Here is a 25,712-nt window from a genome sequence, read left to right on the forward strand (position 1 = left end):
GTACGTGATGGGATCGGACGGGTGCAGGAGCTGTACCAGCCCAATCCGCAGCACGGGCCGGGCCCCTGCTGCATTCACCGGCATTAGATTAACCCTTTCACATGCTGCGGTCAGCGCTGACCGTGGCACGTGCAGGGTTTACAGAGGGAGGGGGCTCCCTCTGACTTAATCAGCCCCCCGCACTGTGCTGACAGGGGCCGATGGTTGCCATGACAGCCCTGATGCCTTCCGTACCTGGCAGGCTCCGATGCCTGTGGAAATCCAGGAGATCCAGCCTGAGGGCTGGGTCTTCTAGGCAACTGTCAGCGTCTTACTGTGTAAAACGCTGACAGTTCAATTCGGTGCAATACATAATGTATTGAATTGAAACATGAAGTCCCACAGTGGGACAAATATAAAAAGTTTATATTAAAAAGTGTCAATATCCCAAAATAAAGTTAAAAAAAAAAAAAAAAACATTGTAGAAAATAAGTGTACAAAATAAAAACTGCTAAAATTTTTTTTTTTTGTCACCTTACATCACTAAGTGCAACACCAAGAGATCAAAAAGACATATGCCCCTCAGAATAGTACCACTCTAACCGTCACCTCATCATGCAAAAAATGACAATACCTAAGACAATCTCCCAAAAAAATAAACTATGGCTCTCAGACTATGGAGACCCTAAAACATGATATTTATTTTATTTTTTTCTTTCAAAAATGATATTGTGTAAAATTTAAATAAATAAAAAGTATACATATTGGGTATTGCCACGTCCATACCGGCCTGCTCTATAAAAATATCACATGATCTAACCCCTCACATGTAATACCAAGCGATCAAAGTCATATGCACCCTAAAATGGTGCCAATCAAACTGTCATCTCATACCGAAAAAAATGAGCCCCTACATAAGACAGTCGCCGGAAAAAAAAACAACCTATGGCTTTCAAAATATGGAGACGCTAAAAAAATTTCTTTTTAAAAAATGCTTTATTATGTAAAACTGAAACAAGCAACCAGTCATATTTGGTATTGTCTCGTCTGTAACAACCTGCTCTATAAAAATACCACCTGATCTAACCTGTCTGAATATTGTAAATAAGAAAAAATAAAAACTGTGCCAAAAGAGCTATTTTTTGTTACCGTGCCCTATATTGCGATATAATTTGAAGCATGTGCGATGCATATTGCGATATATTATTTTCTTCTGTATGTATCCAAAAAATACAAATTACAAAACTTTTCAAGAAATTTTTAATGTGTATTGTGTAACAGATCTTTTTCCAAACAATGTAAAGATGAAGACTAAGTGTTAGTAAAACACACATTTGTTGACAAAGTTCAAAATGTAAAAAAATAAACATTACATTTCTTCCTCCTGTCCTGATTACTTATTTATATTGCACAAAAATAAAAAGCTGCACATATTTAAACTAAAAACCCTTCAAGTTCAACAGGTTTCTTTTCTGTTAAAGGGAACCCGTCATCAACTTTATGCTGCTCATACTAACAGCAGTATAAAGTAGAGACGGGCGAGTTGATTTCAGCGGTCTGTCATTTAGAAGTTAAAAGTAAGTGATTGTTGAGAACCAACATCACAATCATTGCAGACTGGGCCTGTAAAAGAGTCCCGGCCACCTGAGAAGAGTCCTGGTTATTCATGAATTCCTGCTCTCCTGCCCACCTGCTGATGGCTGACAGTCTTCTACCTCGTTTTCTCCCTTTCTCTCTAGGAGAGAACTGCCAATCATCAGCAGGTGGGTGGAGAGCAGGAGATTAATAACCATGACTCTTCTCAGGTAGATCTGACTCTTTTCAAGGCCTGGGCTGCAGTGATTGTGATGCTGGTTCTCGGCAACCACTTACTTTTAGCTGATGAGTGACACACCGCTGACATCAGCATTTGTCACTATTTTATGCTGCCCTCAGTGAGGTCTGCATAAAGCTGATGACAAGTTCCCTTTTAAATATACAACAAATTGCAAACTTGCAAATCAATATGTAGTGCAAATACAAACCTGACTGAACACCAGTGTTTATGCTCCTTGCGTGCAGTGATTAAACTTCTTGCACATCAGACAAAGTTTTTAGCCAGGAACACAAGTTTGGCCACAGTGCAGATCGGTGGCATGTTACTATGTTGCCACTGGTGCTGAATGCCCTTTCTGGGGGGGCACTTGTGGCAGGAATGCAAAGGTATTTCTTGGCTAGGCTTGCCACCCTGGGAAAATTGGCCTGCAGCCTCCACCACACCAGTGGGTCAGCTTCTCCTTCTACATCCAGTGCCAGCAGGTAACTCTTAGGCCTTGTTCACACTTCAGTGTTTGGTCAGTGATTTGTGAGCCAAAACCAGAAGTGGAGCCTCCACAGACATGAGGTAGAAGGGAAAGATCTGCTCCTGTTCTGTGTTTAGAGCAGCACCTGGTTTTGGCTCACAAATCACTGATGGAAATCACTGACCGAACACTGAAGTGTGAACGAGGCCTTAGGCCTCTTTCAGATGGGCGTTGCAGGAAAATGTGCGGGTGCGTTGCAGGAACACCCGCGATTTTTCTGCGCAAGTGCAAAACATTGTAATGCGTTTTGCACTCGCGTGAGAGAAATCACGCATGTTTGGTACCCGAACTTCTTCACAGAAGTTCGGGCTTGGGATCGGTGTTCTGTAGATTGTATTATTTTCCCTTTATAACATGGTTATAAGGGAAGAAAAAAAGGGGGTCAGTCAGCACATTGCTATGGCAGGGAATAACACTGACCCTGGGTTCACACCTGAGCGTTTTACAGCGCGTTCAAACGCGCTGTAAAACGCTTAAGACATGAAAACCAATGCTTCCCTATGGGAAGGGTTCACACCTGGGCGTTTTACAGCGCGTACGAACGCGCTGTAAAACGCCCGACGCTCAAACAAGTACTTGAGCTTCTTTGGGGCGTTTTGACGCGCGTTTGTGGCCATAGGACACTGCAGTCAATGACACAAACGCGCGTTTACTATTACAAAAAACACGCGACAAAAACGCGCGTTTGAGGAACGCTTAGGTGTGAACCCAGGGTGAAAGACAAAATTTTAGCAATGCACTCCTGCGATTTGGTATGTGCTGACTGACCCCCTTTTGTCTTTCTTTGCAGTTTGTACTGGAGGTGTGGCTGCCTCCTCAGTCATGCACTCCTGACCACTTTGTCTGCCCTATAGGCTGATTTTAATTAGTGTGAATATATAGTCAGTCCTGCTCCCCCTCACTCACTGAAGCGATTTGGCACCAGGAGTGAGATAGTTTGTGGACTCTCACTGCAGTCTTTGGTGGCCATTTGGCGCCGGGAGTGTTGTGGAGTGGGCCGGCATGGATGTTGGTACCTGCACTCATTGGATACAGTGGAGGCCATTTTGGCACCCAAAATGACAGTTATTGAAGCAGACCCAGCATGCATGTGGAACCTACACTCCCTGAAGTGTATGGTAGCAGTCATGGCACTTAACACGTAGAATTTAGTGTTGGGAACCCATCTAACAGAGATCGCCTTGACGTGCGGCAGACGGGCTCAAATAATTTTGTACAAAACGATTTGCCAAGTATCTCTCACTTATAGTCTAGCACTTGTAATTATTATGTAATTTTGTACTTTATATTGCAGTGAGTTGTCACATTGCATGTTTTGTCTTTTATGGTTATAAGGGAAAATAATAGCATTCTGAATACAGAATGCATAGTAAAATAGCGCGGTTAAAAAAAAATAATTTAACTCTCCTTAGTCCATTTGATCGCGTAGCCCGGCATCTCTTCTGTCTCCTTTGCTGAACAGGACCCGTGGGGAGCATTCATTTCAGGAACAGGACCTGTGGTGACGTCACTCTGGTCATTACATGATCCATCACCATGGTAAAAGATCATGTGATGACCGGAGTGATGTCACCACAGGTCCTGTTCAGCAAAGGAGACAGACGAGATGCCGGGCAGCGCGATCAAGTGGACTAAGGAGAGTTAAATTTATTTTTATTTTTCCAGGACGTCCCCCATGACAGCACATGGGAGGATGTCCAATCCAATCTCTGATGGGACAGGAAGTGAGACAGATTAAAAGCCCTTCCCTCCAATCTCCAGTGTCTTCCTGTCCCTACAGGGATAGGAGTGAAGCAGGTGTTCGTTTAGGAATCGGGGTGCTTACCTAGGCACTGGCGGCCAGGTCGGGGGTCCGGTACTCCCCTCTCATTCCAGGTCGGGCGGCGTCCCGTACGGCCCCGCTAGCTCCCCCTCCGGGGGTTTTCTAGCTTGTCCCGGCCTGCCTTGGACGGCAGGACGCTGATGCCGCTTCTCCTCCGGGAGCTCTGGGCTCAGCGGCGCGCTCCTGACGGCATCGTCGTCGCATCGCATGACGTCACTTCCGGGTCAGCCGGAAACAAGATGGCGGCGCCCAGCACAAACGCTGGAAGCCTGGCCTCGCGCTCAGGGGTTGACTCCCTCCCCCTGGGGGGGGTTGAGTTCCCCTTATAAGAACGGAGCAGCGCGGCAGCAGAGGTGGAGGTAAGCCCCAGTGGGGAAGTTGTGAGCTGCTGTGTGTTTGCTTAGCCACCATGGAGCCCCAAGCGTCAGCTAAATCCGAGATTGTGTCTGACCCCTCTGCTGCAGCCCATGTAAGTGTCCTTATCCTTATACCCTGGTGTACTCTCCCCAGTCATTGAGCACGGTTTCTCGGATTTTTTCCCAGGATAAAAAAAGTTCTGGGCAGTCGGCCCAGGACCCCAGAAGGAAACCGAGAAAGTGTGCGACTTGCGGGGAAAAGATGCATATGTCTTACAAGAAGCAGTTATGTGCCGATTGCATTGCCAGGTTAATGAAGGAGGAGGAGCCGTCCTTTCTCACAGAACTTAGGAATATCGTTCGTGAAGAAGTACAGGCTACAGTTTCTTCTCTAAACCCTCCGCCACCTCCTTCTCAACCTGACTCCCCTCCCCCAAAAAGGAGGACTCAGGAGGACTCTGATAATCAGGAAGTCTCGGACGGAGAGATTGAGGAGGACACCATCTCTGCTTCCGGCTCTTCAGTCCACCCTAAAAGATTCTTATTTTCTACTGAAGACCTAGATGCCCTCCTCCATGCGGTTAGAGATACCATGCAAGTAGAGGAAGCTAGCCCTCCCATATCCGTTCAGGACGAGATGTTTGGGGGGTTAGAGGCAAAAAAGACTCGCCTATTCCCAGTAAATTCCCATTTGAAGGAGATAATTCTGGAGGAATGGAGGGAGGCCGAAAAGAAGCTAGTTATGCCTAGGGAATTAAAAAAATCGGCTGATATTTAATCCTGAGGATACTAAACTATGGGATGAAGTTCCCAGGATAGACATTCAGGTGGCGAAGGTCACAAAGAAGACCACCATCCCCTTTGAGGAATCCTCAAACTTAAAGGACCCTATGGATAGGAAGGCGGAGGGTATACTTAACCGCTTTAAGTCCGCCCATAGGATATAAACGTCCTATGGGTGGACCTCTATTTCTGAAAGCACGTTTTAAAACGTCCTTTCAGAAATAGCAGCTGCACGCTAATCGTGCAGCTGCTGATCGGGTTGCCCGCTGTCAGTGACAGCAGGGCAACCCGGAGATAAGGCAGGGACAGTGCCCAAGTGTCCCTGCCTTCTAGATCGCTGCAGACACAGCGCTCACCGAGCGCTGTGTCTGCAGAGCAGGAAGCGCTATGCGCTTCCTGTTCCGGGACCGGAGCGTGCAGGAGCTGTGTGAGGTCTCTCAGAGACCTCGATCAGCCCTGCTATGAGGCTGTACAGCGCAGAATCATGCTGTACAGCCTCTCTGAGGGGTGCATTTCTTCTGTAACTGGGGCTACTATGTCAGCCCCAGTTACAGGAGAAATCAACAGTGAAAAAAAGAAGAAAAAGTGAAGCAAATGTCCCCCAGAGGTCTTGTATGACCTTATGGGGGACGAAAAGTGTAAAAAAAAATAAAGGGTTGAAAAAAATAAAATAAAAAAAAGTTTCACATGTGAAAAAAAAAGGTCCCCAAGTAAGGAATAAAAAAAAAAAAATTAAAAATAGAAAAAATAAAATAGACATATTTGGTATTGCCACGTCCGTAAAAACCAGCTCTATAAAAATATCACATGAGCTAACCCCTCGGGTGAACACCGTAAAAAAAGAAACCCTAAGACTGTGTCAAAACAAGCAATTTGTCACCTTGCATCACAAAAGGTGCAACACCAAGTGATCAAAAACGCGTATGTCCCACAAAATGGTACCAATAAAACCGTCACCTCATCCCGCAAAAAATGAGCCCCTACATAAGAAAATCTCTCAAAAAATAAAAAAAAACTATAGCTCTTAGAACATGGAGACACTAAAACATCATTTTTTGGTTTCAAAAATGCTATTATTGTGTTAAAGTGAAACAAATAAAAAAAAGTATACATATTAGGTATTGCCGCGTCCGTAAAAACCAGCTCTATAAAAATATCACATGAGTTAACCCCTCAGATGAACACCGTAAAAAATAAAAACTGTCAAAACAAGCAATTTTTGTCACCTTGCATCACAAAAGGTGCAACACCAAGTGATCAAAAACGCGTATGTCCCATAAAATGGTACCAATAAAACCGTCACCTCATCCCGCAAAAAATGAGCCCCTACATAAGAAAATCTCTCAAAAAATAAAAAAACTATAGCTATCAGAACATGGACACATTAAAACATAATTTTTTTGTTTCAAAAATGCGATTATTGTGTAAAACTTTAATAAATGAGAAAAAGTATACATATTAGGTATCGCCACGTCCGTAACAATCTGCTCTATAAAAATGTCACTTGACTGAACCCCTCAGGTGAACGCTGTAAAAATAAATAAATAGAAACTGTGCTAAAACAACCAATTTTTTGGTCACCTTGCCCCATAAAGTGTTATAATGAATGATCAAAAAAATCATATGTACCCAAAATAGTACTAATAAAACTGGCACCTTATCCCCTAATTTCCAAAATGGGGTCACTTCTTGGGAGTTTCTACTGTATCAGGGGGCTTCAAATGGGACATGGCATCTAAAAACCATGTGGAGTTCCTTTTCTTCTGCGCCCTGCCGTGTGCCCATACAGCAGTTTACGACCACATGTGGGGTGTTTCTGTAAACCGCAGAATCTGGGTAATAAATATTGAGTTTTGTTTGGCTGTTAACCATCGATGTGTTAAAGAAAAAATTGGATTAAAATGGAAAATCTGCCCAAAAAGTGAAATGTAAAAATTTGATCTCCATTTTCCTTTAATTCTTGTGGAACGCATAAAGGGTTAACAAAGTTTGTAAAATCAGTTTTGAGTAACTTGAGGGGTGTAGTTTCTACAATGGGGTCATTTATGGGAGTATCCACTATGTAGGCCCCACAAAGTGACTTCAGACCTGAACTGGTCCTTATAAAGTGGGTTTTGGCAATTTTCTTAAAAATTTGAAGAATTTCTTCTAAGCCTTCTAACGTCCTAAAAAAATAAAATTACATTTCCAAAATGATGCCAACATAAAGTAGACATATGGGGAATGTTAAATAATAAATATTTTATGAGGTATCACTTTCTGTTTTAAAAGCAGAGAAATTGAAATTTAGAAAATTGCAAATTTTTCACATTTTTGGGTAAATTTGGGATGTTTTCATAAATAAAGGTGAAATATTTTAACTCAAATTTATGACGATCATGAAGTACAATGTGTCACGAGAAAACAATCTCTGAATGACTTGGATAAATAAAGGCGTTCCAAAGTTATTACCACATAAAGGGAGATATGTCAGTTTTGCAAAATTAGGCCTGGTCAGGAAGGGGGCAAATGGCCCAGATGGGAAGTGGTTAAGAAGGCCTGGGAGTGTTCATCTGCTCTTATTAATACCAATATTACTGCCACCTCGGTAGCCAGGTCTATGGGGTTATGGCTGAATCAGCTAGAGAACCACCTTAGACTAAAAACCCCAAGGGAGGACATTCTTGAATCCATTCCCCTTCTTAAGATGGCTACGGCCTATCTGGCGGACTCTTCGGCCGAATCCATCAGGATTTCAGCTAGAAACAGCACCCTGGCGAATTCGGCTAGAAGGGCCCTTTGGCTAAGCAGTTGGTCAGGGGATGTAGCGTCAAAAAATAAACTCTGTTCGATCCCTTTCTCAGGTTCACATGTGTTTGGCCCAGTCCTAGATACAACCCTTGAGAGTGCCGCGGACAGGAAAAAGGGCTTTCCGGAAGAGAGATCTAAGAAGACTCAGTCCTTTTCGGAGGGATTCAGGCCAGGGACAGACACAGAATTTTTCAGGTAGAGGGAAAGGCAAATCGGGCAGGTGGAGCTACCCCAAAGGTGGGAAGGGGAGGGGGTTCCTTCTCAAACCCAACACCTCCTCTTACCAGAATAAATGACGCCAGACCAGTGGGGGGGGAGACTTCGGTTCTTCAGCCATCAATGGTCTTTAGTAACTCAGAACCCCTGGGTACTTCAGACCGTACGAGAGGGGTACAAAATAGAGTTCTGTCGTCCTCCCCCTCAGAGATTCTGTGTTACCACTCCCCAGTCTCCGTCTCTAAAGAACCAGATGGTTCAGGACTTGGAGAAACTTTGCGCAATGGAAGCAATAGTTCCTGTTCCAAGACCCCAACAGGGCAGAGGCCACTACTCCAAACTGTTCTGGGTAAAAAAAAAAAACAGACGGTTCACTAAGAACTATCATAAACCTAAAGTTCCTGAACAGATGGATCCAATATTTCAGGTTCAAGATGGGGTCAATACGTTCAACGGTTCCACTGATTCCAGCAGGGGCATTGATGTGCACCATCGATCTCAAAGATGCCTACTATCGTGTCCCCATTCATCCAAGCCATCATCAGTTCCTCAGGTTCGCGGTGACGTTAGACGGGATAGTTCATCACTTCCAGTTCCAATGTCTTCCATTCGGGATTTCAAGTGCTCCACGCATCTTTACGAAACTAATAGTGGAGATAATGGCCTTCCTGAGACAACAGGGAATAACAATAGTCCCGTACTTAGACGACTTCCTCCTGACAGCATCCTCAGAGGTCCTTCTGCGGAATCATCTGCAGACGACGTTATGGGTTCTACAAGATTTAGGCTGGATAGTCAACCTAGAGAAATCAGATCTTTGCATGAGCGAAAGGAAGATCTTTCTAGGCACCCTTCTGGACTCCCAGAGACAGATGTCCTTCCTTCCAGATTCAAAACGCGACGCTTTCATAGAAGAAATATCCTCCTTCCAAAGAAGAAACCTCTGCTCCATCAGAGAGGCTATGCGGATACTAGGCTTGATGACATCCTGTATACAGATGGTCCAGTGGGCCCAGATCCACTCAAGGCCACTACAGGGTCTAGTTCTCACCAAGTGGGACAAAGACCAGAGGTCTCTAGACAGGAAGATCAGGATCCCAATGTCCGTAAAAGAGTCCTTGAACTGGTGGATAACTCCCGACAACTTACAGAGAGGGGTTCACTGGTTGAGAAGACCTTGTTTGACGGTGGTGACCGATGCCAGCATGACCGGCTGGGGTTCACACATAGAAGATCATCTCTTTCAGGGTTCATGGTCCCTGGCAGAGAGTCAGCGTTCCTCAAACGTAAGGGAATTAATGGCGGTACTAAGGTCTCTCCAAGCAGCAGAACTTCTCTTAAAAGGGAATCACGTTCAAGTTCTGTCAGACAATATAACTACAGTCTGCTATATAAGGCATCAAGGGGGAACTCAGAACCCAGGCCTTCAGGAGGTTGCAGAAAAAAATCTTCCTTTGGGCACAGGAAAATATCCTATCTATCTCAGCCCTCCATATCAGAGGGAAGGACAACGTTACAGCAGACTACCTGAGCAGAAGAAGATTCCATCCAGGAGAATGGATGCTGAACAGGCAAGTCTTTCACCAGATCTGCAGGAAATGGGGGTACCCCCAGGTGGATCTCCTAGCCTCCAAAGAAAACGCCCAGGCGTCTCAGTTCTTTTCCCTAGATCCCAGCGGGGATGCTCTGGGGATAGATGCCATGTCAAAACCATGGGACATGGATCTAGCTTATGCCTTCCCGCCAATCCCGCTTATCCCGGCCACCTTGAGGAAGATCAGCGAGAGCTCGGGGAAGTTCATTTTCATAGGCCCAGCCTGGCCGAAGAGGAGCTGGTATCCCCTGTTAGACAGGCTAAAGGTAGAAGAACCAATATCACTCCCTCTGAAGCCAGACCTTCTCACTCAGGGGTCCCTTCTCCACCCGGATCTGGAGAAGTGGAATCTGAAAGCCTGGATCCTGAAAGGAGAATGCTGAGCAGGCAGGGCTTGTCACATGCTGTGATCTCCACACTACAAAAAAGTAGGAAACCAGTGACAAATGCTATATATAGGAAGATCTGGAGCAGATTTAATTCCTGGTTGGCTGATACACATCCGTCCAGATCAACTCCTTCCATCGCGCAGATTCTTGACTTCCTACAGAGGGGCTTTGACCTAGGGCTACGCCCTAGCACGATCAAGGTGCAGATATCAGCCTTATCATCCTTCCTGGACTACCCTCTAGCAGAGCATCGTTGGATAAAAAGGTTCGTAAAGGCTATATCCAGACTAAGACCCACTCTGAGACAAACTGTTCCTCCTTGGGACTTATCTATAGTTCTAGATACCCTCTGTAAGATGCCCTTTGAGCCCTTGGACACCATTCCGTTAAAATTGCTCTCCTGGAAGACGGCCTTCTTGGTGGCCATCACTTCAGCACGCAGAATTGGTGAACTTCAGGCCTTATCCATGAAGGAACCTTTCTTAAGAGTCTGCCCGGATCGAATAATTCTTCAGTTAGACCCAGCGTTCCTCCCTAAAGTCGTCTCTACTTTCCATAGGGAACAAGAAATATTCTAACTAAGGCTCCTTAGCTGGGACTGAGCTAAGGAGCCTTAGTTTCGCGCCCTGAGCTGAGGAGAGAGACTTTCGCGCCGCTCACACACTGCGCTCAGAGGCTCTGTGACACGTGACTTCAGCGTCGGTGGGCGGAGTCTGCAGCGAGCGAGGAGGAAGAGGCTGAGCCTGGGTGGCTGAGGACGGCGATGATGTGTATGTAATTTATGCAAGTCTGATGAAGGGGCGGGTAAACGGCGCCGACAACGAATCGGACGATTATTCGATAACTGGATTCGTCGGCAACGAATCCAGTTATCGAATATTATCGATTATATTGATTAATCGTTGCAGCCCTAGAGCACATGCACTAGGAAGGCGTGGCGTACAGCAACTGGTTTACACCGACTAGAAATTACATGGATGTGATGGTTGGAACCAAGTTCAGCGACTAATAGGAAGAACTCCCGGTGACTGTAAGTAATCTTACATCAAAGTTGTGTATTTGATTACATTTCACCTGCATGTCTGAACAATCGCTTTATATGCATTAAGAGTTATAAAAAAATCACCAGTGCGACCTTCTGCGATTCAAATTTTTCTTAAGTGCACAAAACTTCACATTTTATAAGGTCTCGCTAGATATTAGTGATTGTTGCAGTAAGTATTCCTGTGACATCACTCCCAGTATGTTAGTAGCATATGTGTATGGAAAGCAGAGAAATATATTTCACATCCATTGTCATGACACACACACTATATACCGCACATACACCGTCTATAGATCATAGTTTGTATCCTGTTGGTCAGGACTCGGGAGAAGCTTTCTTTGTCAGACCACCAGTATTTGCTGGTTCATTTAGAGTTACCCAGGGTGCATCCCAGGAAGACGAACCAGCTGTACACCCCATACCGGAACGTCACTTCACTAGACGGGTACATCTCTGCTTAGCTGGACAATATCCTATAGCTCAGACCCCACCCACATACAGTCATAAAACAATCCCATCTTCTAGCCGTAACAATAAGGCCGCATGCACACGCGTGTGTGCATGCGGCCCCCCCCTTCGCAACTACAGACCGTAAAAACCCGGGCTGCTGTCCTGCAGAGTGGACGAGCGCACGGCGTCTTTGGTTGCTAACTCACTTTGACGCCGTGCGCTTCTTGCCGCTACCGCTGTACATTAAAAAACTTGTATAGATCATACAAGTGTATCAGTACAGCGGTGGTGGCCGGAAGCGCACGTCATCATAGCAACCAATGACGCCGTGCGATTGTCCACTCTGCAGGTCGGGTTTGTATGGTCCGTAGTTGTGAAAAAACACTAATATTTCCACTTCAAAGACTTCAATACTTTTTGCAGTTTACTTGAGTAAATTATTTTCAATACTATTATGGTTAAAAATTGGGATTATATGCTTGCATTTTTCTCTTGCAGCGGATGTTGGGGCTGGGATATGACCGCAACGGGTCCCATGCCGAGAAGCAGCGGATTGTGCGGGAGCTGGCCTTTTGAGATCTGTCGCAAAATGGGTCTCAAACAATGCCGTCTGGCCATCATTAAAAAAATTGTCACACATGAAAAGGAGACACCCCCCGGTTTATAAAAATGATCCCGGACGAAAAATACCCAGGTAGATGCGTAAATAACTTTTGAATGTTTTGCCAACCACTCTGTAATGTATACAGTGCTAAGCAATAGTATTCACCCCTTGACTTCGTTAATTTTTTATTTATTTTTTTGTTGCCTCACATCCTGGAGTTTAACATCGATTGTTTTAGGATTTCCATCATGTAATTTGTAGAACATGCCCACAACTTAGACCTTCTTTTAAATTGAAAAGCCAAAAAAGGGGGTCAGTCAGCACATACCAAACCGCAGTAGCACATTGCTATGGCAGGGAACAACATTAAAAGACAGAAACATGCAATGCGACAATAAACTGCAATATAGAGTACAAAATTGCATAATAATAACAAGTGCTACACTATAAGTGCGAGATACTTGGCAAATCGTTTTGTACAAAATTATTTGAGCCCGTCTGCCGAGCGTCAAGGCGATCTCTGTTAGACGGGTTCCTATGCTAAATTCGCTGGTGGTGTTGTGGAGTGGGCCTGCTGTGTAACCTGCACTCCCTGAAGTGTATGGTAGCCGTCATGGCACCTAACAGGTAGAATTTATCTGCATAATGCAGGCATTTCCAGATGGCCTCAAACTGGTAGGGTGTCATGGCCGTGTTGTAAAGTGGGTTCTTGTAGAGGACGTCCCCACTCCAGTAATGCCTGACACTTTTTTTGTTTGTTTTTTGACTAGGCCCATGTGCAGCAGGAGGCCCCAAAATGTACTCATCCCGGCTGCACTGACCGGCATCTAGCCAAAAAGGAGCCCAGGTGTTGAGCAATGAACTGTTGGGCGTACAGGTTCATTTGCTCCACCATCAGATTCACAAAGTGGTCACATTCAGTAAAGCCCACTGTGGGAATCTGAATTCCTGCTTGGCCAACAAAATCAGGAATCACGGGCTCAAAATGCTCTGGGGTACACCAGTGCTGAGTGCTGTGGACCCCAGACACGTGATCCGGGTGCTAAACTGCAATTTTTTATATGCTAACTCTCCCTCACTTTCCCCGCCTAATCTACCTCTCCAAACTACTCAGATGTGTGCCTGTTGGCACAAAAAAAAAACTTACAATCCAGCCGAGCTCCTCTCTCTCCTGCCCCACGGACCTGTATGAGCAGGGAGAGGAGCTCCGGCAATTCAAAACTGACGCTCCGACCAATCGGAAGCGATCCTGAGAGCTGGCGTGACTGCTACCTCTCAATGATTTGAGCAGGCACCTTGTTCCGATCACTGCCCGCCGCGCGGCGGTGATCGGAAATACACAGGGCGTACAGGTACGCCCTGTGTCCTCAGGACATCAGGGTGTCCGTAACAGGTTAAAAGGGCCAACAATGAGGGGACAACATACATTACAGTAATACAGAACACTGGACAATAACTCTTTAATCTACATTAAAACCATTAAACTTAAACTCTTTTGAACTATCACTAACAAAATAAAACTGTACTGAAATATCAAACTAATACTATATAATCATAAATATCACTAATGTATTGAGATTTAAATCATCAATGTGTATTGTAAGGGATCGCCTCTTATTTGGGGGTCATTCGCACAGATATCTTCAGGACACCAAGTTTAAGATCCAAACACTGTGCTTTATTGCGGCACATCCGCATAAACATAAACAATAATACAAAATAACAAACACTTGCCCGGCTAGGCTCTAACTAAACAAATAGATGCCTGACTCACCTAAGTCCCTGTTCACACCCTGTGAACACGTGCGGCTTTCTGAGCCAAAGTCCCACAGCCTCCTGGCTGTACAGAGCACAGTACGCCCACTGTCTCCAGTTCAGTATTTCTTGTGGGGGATTGGGGCTCAGTAGTCTGCCTGACTATGGCCCTGCGACCCTCCCAGGCGTCGCTGTGTCCCCCAACTCCAGGCTATCTCACAGCCTTGTGGTCCCTCAGCATTGCCCAGCTGAGACCACACAGACAGAGCCTCCAGGCCTCTGTCCACAGGTAACACACTTCTCCCTTTCTGACACTCTGGGAGGTGCTTTGTGCTAGGCTGATTACCTCCAGCTTCTCTCACCTGTGGTGGAACAGGGGTGTGGACCGAACTATCCACCCCTTCCTTGCCTCTAACCTGAGTGAGACCTGTCACTGTCTCACAGTATAAAGACTTTAAATAAAAAAAAGGTAAAAAATAGACAGACATATTTTGTACTGCCGTGTACATATCGACCGTCTCTTTAAAAATATCCTATGACCTAACCCCTCAGGTAAAGGCCTCATGCACACGACAGTTTATTTTCACGGTCCGCAAAAACGGGGTCCGTAAGTCCGTGATCCGTGACCGTTTTTTCGTCCGTGGGTCTTCCTTGATTTTTGGAGGATCCACGGACATGGAAAAAAAAGTCGTTTTGGTGTCCGCCTGGCCGTGCGGAGCCAAACGGATCCGTCCTGAATTACAATGCAAGTCAATGGGGACGGATCCGTTTGACGTTGACACAATATGGTGCCATTTAAAACGGATCCGTCTCCATTGACTTTCAATGTAAAGTCTGGAGTTCTTATATACCATCGGATTGGAGTTTTCTCCAATCCGATGATATATTTTAACTTGAAGCGTCCCCATCACCATGGGAACGCCTCTATGTTAGAATATACTGTCGGATATGAGCTAGATCATGAAACTCAGATCCGACAGTATATTCTAACACAGGCGTTCCCATGGTGATGGGGACACTTCAGGTTAGAATATACTACAAACTGTGTACAAGACTGCCCCCTGCTGCCTGGCAGCACCCGATCTCTTACAGGGGGCCGTGATCAGCACAATTAACTCCTCAGGTGCCGCACCTGAAGGGGTTAATTGTACTATCATATCCCCCTGTAAGAGATCAGGGCTGCCAGGCAGCACAGCAGGGGGCAGACCCCCCCCCCCCCCCCCTCCCTCTATTGTAATAAATCGTTGGTGGCACAGTGTGCGCCCCCATCGCCCCCCCCCCCCCTCCCTCCCTCTATTGTAATAAATCGTTGGTGGCACAGTGTGCGCCCCCCATCGGCCCCCCTCCCTCTATAGCAGTAACAACGTTGGTGGCAGTGTGCGGCCTCGCATCTCCCCCCCCCCCCGATCATTGGTGGCAGCGTAGTTCCGATCGGAGTCCCAGTTTAATCGCTGTGGCTCCGATCGGTAACCATGGCAACCAGGAAGCTACTGCAGCCCTGGTTGCCATGGTTATTTAGCAATATTACAATAGTAGAAGATTCATACTTACCTGCTTGCTGCTGCGATGTCTGTGACCGGCCGGGAGCTCCTCCTACTGGTAAGTGACAGTTCTTTAGCAATGCGCCGCACAGACCTGTCACTTACCAGTAGGTGGAGCTCCCGGCCGGACACTAACATCGCAGCAGCAAGCAGGTAACTATGAATCTTCTACTATTGTACTATTGCTAAGTAACCATGGCAACCAGGACTGCAGTAGCGTCCTGGTTGCCATGGTTACCGATCGGAGCCCCAGCGATTAAACTGGGACTCCGATCGGAACTCCGCTGCCACCAATGATCGGGGGGGGGGATGGGAGGCCGCACACTGGCCACCAATGTTGTTACTGCTATAGAGGGAGGGGGGCCGATGGGGCGCGCACACTGTGCCACCAACGATTTATTACAATAGAGGGGGGGGGGGGGCGATGGGGGGTGCACACTGTGCCACCAACGATTTATTACAATAGAGGGAGGAGGCCCGATGGGGGGTGCACACTGTGCCACCAAGCTATTATTACAATAGAGGGAGGGAGGGGGGGGGGGCCGCACTGGCCACCAAATATATTCAAACTGGGGAGGGGGGGGGGTCTGCCCCCTGCTGCCTGGCAGCCCTGATCTCTTACAGGGGGATATGATAGTACAATTAACCCCTTCAGGTGCCGCACCTGAAGGAGTTAATTGTGCTGATCACGGGCCCCCTGTAAGAGATCGGGTGCTGCCAGGCAGCAGGGGGCAGTCTTGTACACAGTTTGTAGTGTATTCTAACTAGAAGCGTCCCCATCACCATGGGAACGCCTCTGTGTTAGAATATACTGTCGGATATGAGTTTTCCCAAAGTGAAAACTTAGATCTATTTTATGCAGACGGATCTTCGGATCCGTCTGTATGAAAGCAACCTACGGCCACGGATCACGGACACAGATGCCAATCTTGTGTGCATCCGTGTTCTTTCACGGACCCATTGACTTGAATGGGTCCGTGAACCGTTGTCCGTCAAAAAAATAGGACAGGTCATATTTTTTTTGACGGACAGGATACAGGGATCACGGCCTCGGCTGCAAAACGGTGCATTTTCCGATTTTTCCACGGACCCATTGAAAGTCATCGGTTGAACGGTCGTGTGCATGAGGCCAAAGACTGTAAAATAAAAAAAAATACCTAACATCACTAAAAGTGCAACACCAAGCTATCAAAAAAGGCATATGCCCCCCCAAATAGTACCAATCTGTAATTTCATTCGGCCAAAAATGAGACCCTACCATTAGACAATCGCTGAATGAAAATAATATGGCTCTCAAACTATGGAGACAGTAAAACATGAATTGTTTTTGGTTCAACAATGCTTTTATTGTGTAAAACAGAAATAACTAAAAATAAGGAAACATATTAGGTTTTGCTGCATCTGTATCAACCAGCTGTATAAAAATATCATACCAAGTAACCCCTCAGGTGAACACCTTTCAAAACAAAAATTTAAAACTCTCCAAAAAAGCATTTTTTTACAACTTTTTTTTATCCCTTAAAGGTGTAATGGCAAGCGATCAAAGTCATATGCACGACAAAATAAAGGTTTTAATAAGAATTGCAAATGTTCATATATATATATATATATATTTTTTTTTTCCAACAGTACTGAAGACATTGAAGGCCAAAGTGGCAAAAATGCAGAAGGAGCACCGCCAGGATATGCGGGCTATTCAGGAGCGCATGAAGGCCATGGAGGAGAGGCAACACCAGGCCTTGAAGGGGGTGCAGGAGATGATCCTGCTATTGGAAAAGTTGACTTAAATTTTTTTATTTTTTTTAAGTTATATAAATCGTTATAACGTGTATTTTGGTTTTTGTAATATTGCTCTGTTTGAGTGTAATAGCTCGGCCTAAATCAGCCAGAACTGACAGCTACCGGTAAATACATGTCAAATACATATAGGGGTCCATTCACATGTCTGAAAAATGTGTCCGCATCCGTTCCACAATTTAGCGTTTACAGACCCATTGATTTTCAATTCCAGTCAGCAAAATTAGGTATTCACAGGATACAGAAGTAAGTGTCGGCCAGTACAGGCCCCAAAAATTAGCCAACAGGCGTTCACCTGACGGCAAAGAACTTTGTATTCTGTGGCTGGAGGTACATTAGCCGTTCACAGGATAAATAAGTAAGTGTCGGCCACTAATACAGGCCCCAAAAATTAGGCATTCAACGGACATAAAAGGCCTTTTATGCCGCTGTATTTACCGAAGACCGGGACTAGGGATCGACCGATTATCTGTTTTACCGATATCGGCTGATATTCAGTATTTTGACCGTTATCGGTATCGGCATCTATTTTGTCGATATTCTGATAACTTATTGGGAACACAGATCGCGCTGCTGACAGCGCTCTGTGTTCCCTCAGCAGCACAGGGGAGAAGGAAGCAGTGTCTCCCTCCCCCTGTGCTGCCGCCAATGAGGGGAGGGAGGACAAGAGAAGGAGTGGGGTTATGGCCACTGCGCCACCAATGAGAAATCTCTCATTCATTCACATACAGGAGGCGGGAGCTGGCCGCAGAATCACAGGTAGCTGCGATCTGCGGTAGTTAACCCCTCAGGTTCCGCGGATCGCAGCTACCGCTCATAGAGGTCGGGAGCCGGCTATGTGATTCTGCAGACAGCTCCCGCCTCCTGTATATGAATGAATTAGAGATTTCTCTTCATTGGTGGCGCAGTGCGCCCCCCCAGTATTAATCATTTTTAGAAATGTGAGGTCGTGAGCTAGGCGAATGTGCTTATCAGTCACGATTTCCCCCCCAGCTGCGCTGAACGTCCTTTCGGACAGGACACTTAACGAGGGGCAAGCCAACAGTTCCATGGCAAAATGTGCCAGCTTTGGCCAGGGGTCAAGTCTGCCCACCCAGTAGTCCAGGGGTTCATCACTTCTCAGAGCGTCCACATCGGCCGTTAACCCGATTTTAGTCGGACACCTGTCGGTCTAGGCGTTCCCTGAGGCTGGATCCGGAGGGTGACTGTTGATGGGTCGGCTGAAAGAATGATCTCATATCAGAAGTGACCAACACATCTTCAAACCGTCCTTTTCTTGCAGGCCCGGTTGGATTGGTACCCACAACTGTTTCTCTGTGAGTGAAAATTACTCTGCCAGCGCTCTCAAAAGCAGAATGCAGCATTTCTCAAAGCAAGGCCTGGAAATGCTGCATTCTGACAGCCCTCTGTGATGGTGGTAACATTTCCACCATTTTTTGTTTGTACCGGGGGTCTAAGTACGTTGCCACCCAGTACTGGGCCTTGCCCTTTATGCTTTTCTTTTACAGGGGTCCCTCTTAAAACACTGGGGCATGAAGGCCCCCATTTGCACTAAACTGGAAGTGGTGGAGTGCCCTGGCTCCTGCTAACCATCCAGGATAATGTCGTCCTCGTCCCAGAAAGGTTTAAAGCATGCTCTTCTTGCTCCTCCCCATCCGCCCTAACACCATCCTCCTCTTCAGACTCCTCTTGTTGACTTGTCTCAGATGGTTCTAATGGCCGCAAATTTTCTAAAGGCCTCCGAGTCCACCAGTTTATATGGCAGTAGTTGGCGGGCTAGCAGTTCCAACAAGCCAGCGGTCAACCGTTGGGCAAGAGGGTTATCTGGCGTCATCATCTTTTTACGCTCGAACATTTGGGCCACGGAAGCCTGCCTTTTGCCAGATAAATGTGATGACGGCACGATGGAAGGTGGAGTTGAGGACAATTGGGAGGAGAAGAAGAGGCTGGACTGTGAGCGCCTAGAGTGTGGCTTTGTGGGTTCTGACGGCATTGCTCCCATTGGGCTCGGTGATGGGAGGCCAGGTGCCTTAAGGCGGTCGTCCCTAGGTGAGTGTTGGGCTTACCGTGTCTTATGCGTTGACAGCACAGGCTGCAGATGGCAACACTATCGTCAGCAGCGGACACGTTAAGCCCACACTGCGGAGCCATCTGACTGCGTCCTGGGAGCGCCAGATGTGACCGTGCATGGTTGATGGCTCGCTCCTGATACATTAGCAGTCTGCTTTTTGCCTCCTGTGCAATGTAGGTTCTGCCTGCTTCTCCTCCCTATCTGCTTGTCCATCTCTCCCTCTGAACTCCCCTCCTCTTCCTCTCTTGTGGGCACCCACGTGATGTCCATAGACACGTCGTCATCGACGTCACCTTCTCCACCAATAACCTTAAAGATTTCTGAGTAGGCAGCAACAGCAGGGACCAACCTCTTTGGACTGATCTGGGTACGGTCGTCAGACTGCTGAGTGGCGGCTGTTGCACTTGCTACCTCCTCATCCGATGTCAAGAATGGCTGCGCATCGGAAATGTCTTGTGATGGATCGGAAAATAATTCCTTTGACTCAGGCGGAGGGTATATGGTGGTGGTGTCTTTGGGGGTGCACACAGCAGAAGGTGCCGAAGGCTGAGTCAGCCACTCAACCAAGTCTGGTGCGTCCTTTGACGTAATCGCACGCAACTTCCCACTTAGGCTCTGGCCTGGTGCTCCTGCCCTACCCCTACCACCCCTGCGGAAGGGCCTGCCTCTTCCTCTGCCTGTCATTTTTTAAATGTCTGTCTCTAGAGAAGCTCAGTGTTTGTGGAAGAGGGTATATAACACCCTGCTTCAATCAGTCGTTTTGGGGGGCGACTGGTATTTCACACCCGTTATAATAATTTTTTGCCAATACAGTTTGTCATTGTGTGTAGCAAAGGGAGCACAGCAAAACAGGCAACATTTCTGCAGTACCTAAATACACTATAAAGAAAGTATATTGTTATATAACACCCCGCTTCAATCAGTCGTTTTGGGGGGCCACTGGTATATCACACCAGTTATAATTATTTCTTCCAGTACCGTTTGTCATTGTGTGTAGCAGAAGGAACGCAGCAAAACCGCAAACAAATGCTGCAGTACCCAAATGCACTATAAAGAAAGTATATTGGTTTATAACACCCCGCTTCAATCTGTCGTTTTTGGGGACCACTGGTCTATCACACCAGCTATAATTATTTTTTTCTAATTGCGTTTGTCACTCTTTGTAGTATCGCTGCAGAACCGATCACCAGTCCCAATGCTGCACAATACAAATCCACTATAATATGCTTTCTATGTTAGAAAGTATATTATAAGTGTATTACACCCCTTTGTACTGCACACCAAAAAATAGTACACCTATCCCAGTCCTTAAAAGGACTTTTGTGGACCTATTAGCTAGTGATTTGTGTCCCTAACAGCCTGAATATCGCCATAAGTTCGCATGTTCGGCAAATCGCGAATGAGCAAAGCCATCCCTAAAAGTGACTTCAGACCTAAACTGGTCCTTAAAAAGTGGGTTTTGGAAACTTTCTGAAAAATTTAAAGATTTGTTTCTAAACTTCTAAGAGTACTTTCACACTAGCGTTTTTCTTTTCCGGTATTGAGTTCCGTCACGGGCTCTGTACTGAAAAGAACTGATCAGTTTTATGCCTATGTGTTCTGAATGGAGAGCAATCCATTCAGGATGCATCAGGATGTCTTCAGTTCAGTCTTTTTGACTGATCAGGCAAAAGATAAAACCGCAGCATGCTACGGTTTTATCTCCGGCCAAAAAAACTGACTTGCCTGAATGCCGGATCCGTCCTTCCGGTCTGCGCATGCGCAAACCGGTAAAAATGTAAAAAAATAAAATCAAAACTGATCCGTTCTTGCAGTGCATTTGTAAGACGGATCAGGTTCCTGATCAGTCTTAAAATGCAATCAGGTGGCATTTGTTTTGCCGGCTTCCTCTGCCGCAAGTGTGAAAGTAGCCTTAGCCTTCTAACGTCGCCAAAAAAGAGAATGTAATTTATAAAATGATCCAAACATGAAGTAGACCTATGGGAAATGTAAAGTAATAACTTTTTAAGGAGCTACCGTATTTATCGGCGTATAACACGCACTTTTTTTCCCTGAAAATAGGGGGCAAATGATGTATGCGTGTTATACGCCGATATAAAGTTAAAAAGCCATGTTTTTACAGTATACACCGCCGATATAATGTACACAGCAGCGAGTGGATCAGTAGCAGGCAACCCGCGCCTTCCTCCTGTCTAATTCTCGCGGCCGTCGGGACACCATATACACCGCCGATGTACCGTACATACCGCACAGCAGCGATCAGTAGCAGCGGCTCAGCCCAGGAAACCCGCGCCTTCCTCATGACTAATTCTCGCGGCCGTCGGAGCGTAACTACGGTAACGCTCTGCACTGCGAGAGTTTGCAGACTCGCGAGAGTTTGCTGTCTGAGGAGAACTTGTACCCGTCAGGTACAACTATAAGTGTTGAAGTGGAAACTGGAGGGTTATTTCTATAAAATATATAAAAGTGCTAGTGCTAGTGCATCACATACCATAGATGCTGTGCAGTAGTTCGCTGGTCCGCTCGTGAGCTCCGTTTGAAGGAGCTCACAAGCGGACCCGAACGCAGCCCTGATGCAGTCTGAATGGAGCGGATCCGCTCAGACTGCATCAGTCTGGCGGCGTTCAGCCTCCGCTCCGCTCGCCTCCGCACGGACAGGCGGACCGCTTAACGCTGCTTGCAGCGTTCGGGTGTCCGCCTGGCCGTGCGGAAGCGTGCGGATCCGTCCAGACTTACAATGTAAGTCAATGGGGACGGATCCGTTTGAAGATGCCACAATATGGCTCAATCTTCAGGCGGATCCGTCCCCCATTGACTTTACATTGAAAGTCTGGACGGATCCGTACGAGGCTATTTTCACACTTACCGTAGCTTTTTTTAGCTAATATAATGCAGACGGATCCGTTCTGGAGCCTCCGTCTGCATTATTACGATCGGATCCGTTCAGAACGGATCCGATCGAACGCTAGTGTGAAAGTAGCCTAAGGGGACCAGATTGCCAAAATAAATCTGCTCGCGGAGGGGGCGGGCAAAGAAATACGGTACTGTTTGACAGGGGGATGGGATCTAAGAGACATCCCTGCAAAGGATCACACAGGATCCAGCGCTGCACATCATCAATCATAGGTAGCGTGTGTATGTGAAGCTGACGTTTGGGAAATGCCTCACTACTTATGATTGGCGTTGTGCAGAATGTAAATTTACACACCCCTGATACTACCTTACTCTTTTTAAACTTAGGTAAAAAGTATACCACTGCAGTGTGACTCTCCTGACACTCTGACGCTGAAAAAAACTGCATTCATAACCGTACCGTATTTCCCTACTACTGGTATCCCTAATGGCATTAAAACAAAAGCGTGCAGCATATACAGCTGCTTTCAAGTTGAAGGTTGTGGAATATGCCAAGCAACATGGAAATAGGGCTGCAGCAAGGCATTTTGGAGAGCCACCAACAGAATGCACAATACGAGAGTGGCGAAAAATGGAAGAAAAACTGAAGACATTATCAAAAACAAAATGCAATTTTCGTAGCGGTATTGCTAAATGGCCAAAATTAGAAGAACAGGTGAAGGAATTTGTACTTAATCATAGAAAAGCTGGTATTGCTTTATCAACAAAAATGATCATTATTCAAGCAGTGAAAATCAGCAAAGAGTTGCAAATACATGATTTCAAAGGAACAGCATCATGGTGCCAAAGATTTATGAAGAGGCATGAGCTTCGGATGAGAACAAGAACCAGGATTGCCCAGCGTATGCCAGATGATTATGAAGAGAAGATAATAAATTTTCATAATTTTATTATCAAACAAAGAAAAAGACAAAATTTTGAAATTGGTCAAATAGGCAACATGGATGAAGTACCACTCACCTTCGATGTTCCTTCAAACAAAACCGTGGAAGCAAAAGGTGCCAAGACAGTAACAATTAAGACTTCAGGTCATGAAAAAAATCATTATACTGTGGTCCTTGCTGTCACTGCAGATGGAAACAAGCTGCCACCATTGGTCATTTTTAAAAGGAAAACTATGCCTAAGGAGAAAATTCCAAGTGGCATACAGGTGCATGTTCATCCCAAAGGTTGGATGGATGAAGAAGGCATGAAGCTTTGGATTAGAAATGTGTGGGAGAAGCGCCCAGGTGCTTTGTTAAAGAAGCCATCCTTGTTAGTACTGGACTCATTTAGATCTCATCTTACAGAACCAACAAAGAGAGAATTTCAAATGTGCAAAACAGAAATAGCAGTCATTCCAGGAGGACTTACATCACAATTGCAGCCATTGGATGTTTGCATTAACAAGCCCTTCAAAGCCTTAATGCGTGAAGAATGGAATAAATACATGTGTGATGAAAACCAACATGAAGTTACGAATTCTGGGCGAATGAAAAGACCTGGCATTTCAAAAGTTTGTCAGTGGATAAAGACTTCGTGGGACGCAGTTAAAGAAGATATTGTTATCAAATCTTTTAAGAAATGTGGCATAAGTAATGCTTTGGATGGTGAAGAAGATGAGCTGATTTATGAAGATGGTAGCAGTGAAAGCAGCAGTGTTCATTGCGATTTTGAAGATAGCAGTGAAGATGAAGAGTTTCTTGGTTTCCCAGATAGCGATTTCGAGTAAACTTTTGTAAAAACAGAATATCCAAGTTTCTTTGTTAAAACAGTTGGTTTTACTGTCCTTTTACATTATTTACCTTATAAGTGTTAATAATATTAATAAAAAAAAGTTCTGAGCTACCCTTATTTTGCTTCAAAGTTCTTTATTTGAAATAAAAAAAAAAATCCTGAAATTTCTCTCTTAAAATGAAGGTGCGTGTTATACGCCTGTGCGTGTTATACGCCGATAAATACGGTATTACTTAAAGGGATTCTGTCGCCTCGTTTTCGGTTATAGAGATGCGGACATGCACGGCCAGAACGCCGCTAGCATGTCTGCAATATACCGGTCCTGTGAAGGAGCCCAGCACCGCTATGTCCTCCGAATCTCCTCCTTTTGTCACAGTTAGATTGCTGTAATCTCGCGATGCGTGAGCTCATGCATGCGCAGTTCCTTCCCTGAGGTTGATGCCAGCACAGGGAAGGAACACTATACCGGCACTGAGCATGCGCGAGCTCGTGCATCGCGAGATTACGGCAATCTAACTGTGACAAAAGGAGGAGATTCAGAGGACGCAGGCGGTGCTGGGCTCCTTCACAGGTGGGCATGGCTGGGCTCCAGGAAGGTTCGTACAGCCCCTTGGGCACCTTACAAGGCTCATTTACATATCTCTAAAATCCTTTTTTTAACAAAATAAAAGCACACAGCGCTATAGGACCGGTATATTGCGGACATGCTAGCGGCGATCTAGCCGTGCATGTCCGCATCTCTATAACCGAAAACGAGGTGACAGAATCCCTTTAAAAAGCTGAGAAATTGAAATTTAGAAAATTTAGAATTTTTCAAAATTTTTGGTAAATTTGATATTTTTTCTATAAATAAAAATGAAATATTTTGACTCAAATTTACCACTGTCATGAGGTACAATATGTGACGAGAAAACAATCTCAGAATGGTCTGGATAAGTAAAAGCGTTTTAAAGTTATTACCACATCAAGTGACACTGGTCAGATTTGCAAAAAATGGCCTGGGATTTAAGGTGAAAAAATGGCAGGTTCTGAAGGGGTTAAAGTGAATGGAGCTGAACTGCAATAGCACTCTCCCTGTGGACAAGTGTAGTGCCGTGTTTTGGAAGAAGCAGGGATGTTTCTCTATTGTTGGAGAACCCTCTTAACCCCCTTACAGCCAAGCGCTGTACACGTATTTGGAACGCCGTACATGTATGGCGCAGGATTAAAGCTCCTATTCCTGCAATCTCGCTAACAGCCTGCGGACCCCGAGAAGAAGACAGAAGTGGTTTATTAGCGCCTCTCCAGGTAAAACATTCACCCGGCTCCACAGGGATTAAAACTTCATCCTCTTTTTTGTATCATATTAAAAACAAACACCGGATACAATCATGTACATACCTTGGTTGCTTTTAATGATACAATAAAGAGGATGAAGCGTTATACTCTGTGGAGCTGGGTGACTGTTTTGCCTACACTACTAGAGTACCATCCGTGCTCCAGGGTAACCCTCTTTATTGCAAAAGCTTGTAAGATGTATTACCGATTGTACCTTCTCCTGTGCCTGGTG

General features: G+C 45.7%; 1 protein-coding gene across 4 annotated transcripts in view; it reads left to right on the forward strand.

The window, feature by feature from the left end:
- Positions 1-25,712, forward strand: part of E2F6 (E2F transcription factor 6) — a 49,867-nt gene that overhangs the window by 22,329 nt on the left and 1,826 nt on the right. For 2 of the 4 annotated variants that reach the window (XM_044289627.1, XM_044289628.1), the window contains exon 7: positions 17,296-17,443. The exons of 1 other annotated variant lie outside the window; for it this stretch is intronic. In XM_044289627.1, the coding sequence (XP_044145562.1) occupies positions 17,296-17,443 (148 nt within the window). Of the gene's footprint in view, positions 1-12,264; positions 12,461-17,295; positions 17,444-25,712 lie in introns of those variants that run through there. One more of the 4 variants, XR_006388644.1, reaches the window with a different exon arrangement.

Source organism: Bufo gargarizans, chromosome 4, assembly GCF_014858855.1.
Source record: "Bufo gargarizans isolate SCDJY-AF-19 chromosome 4, ASM1485885v1, whole genome shotgun sequence".
NCBI classification, from domain to species: domain Eukaryota; kingdom Metazoa; phylum Chordata; class Amphibia; order Anura; family Bufonidae; genus Bufo; species Bufo gargarizans.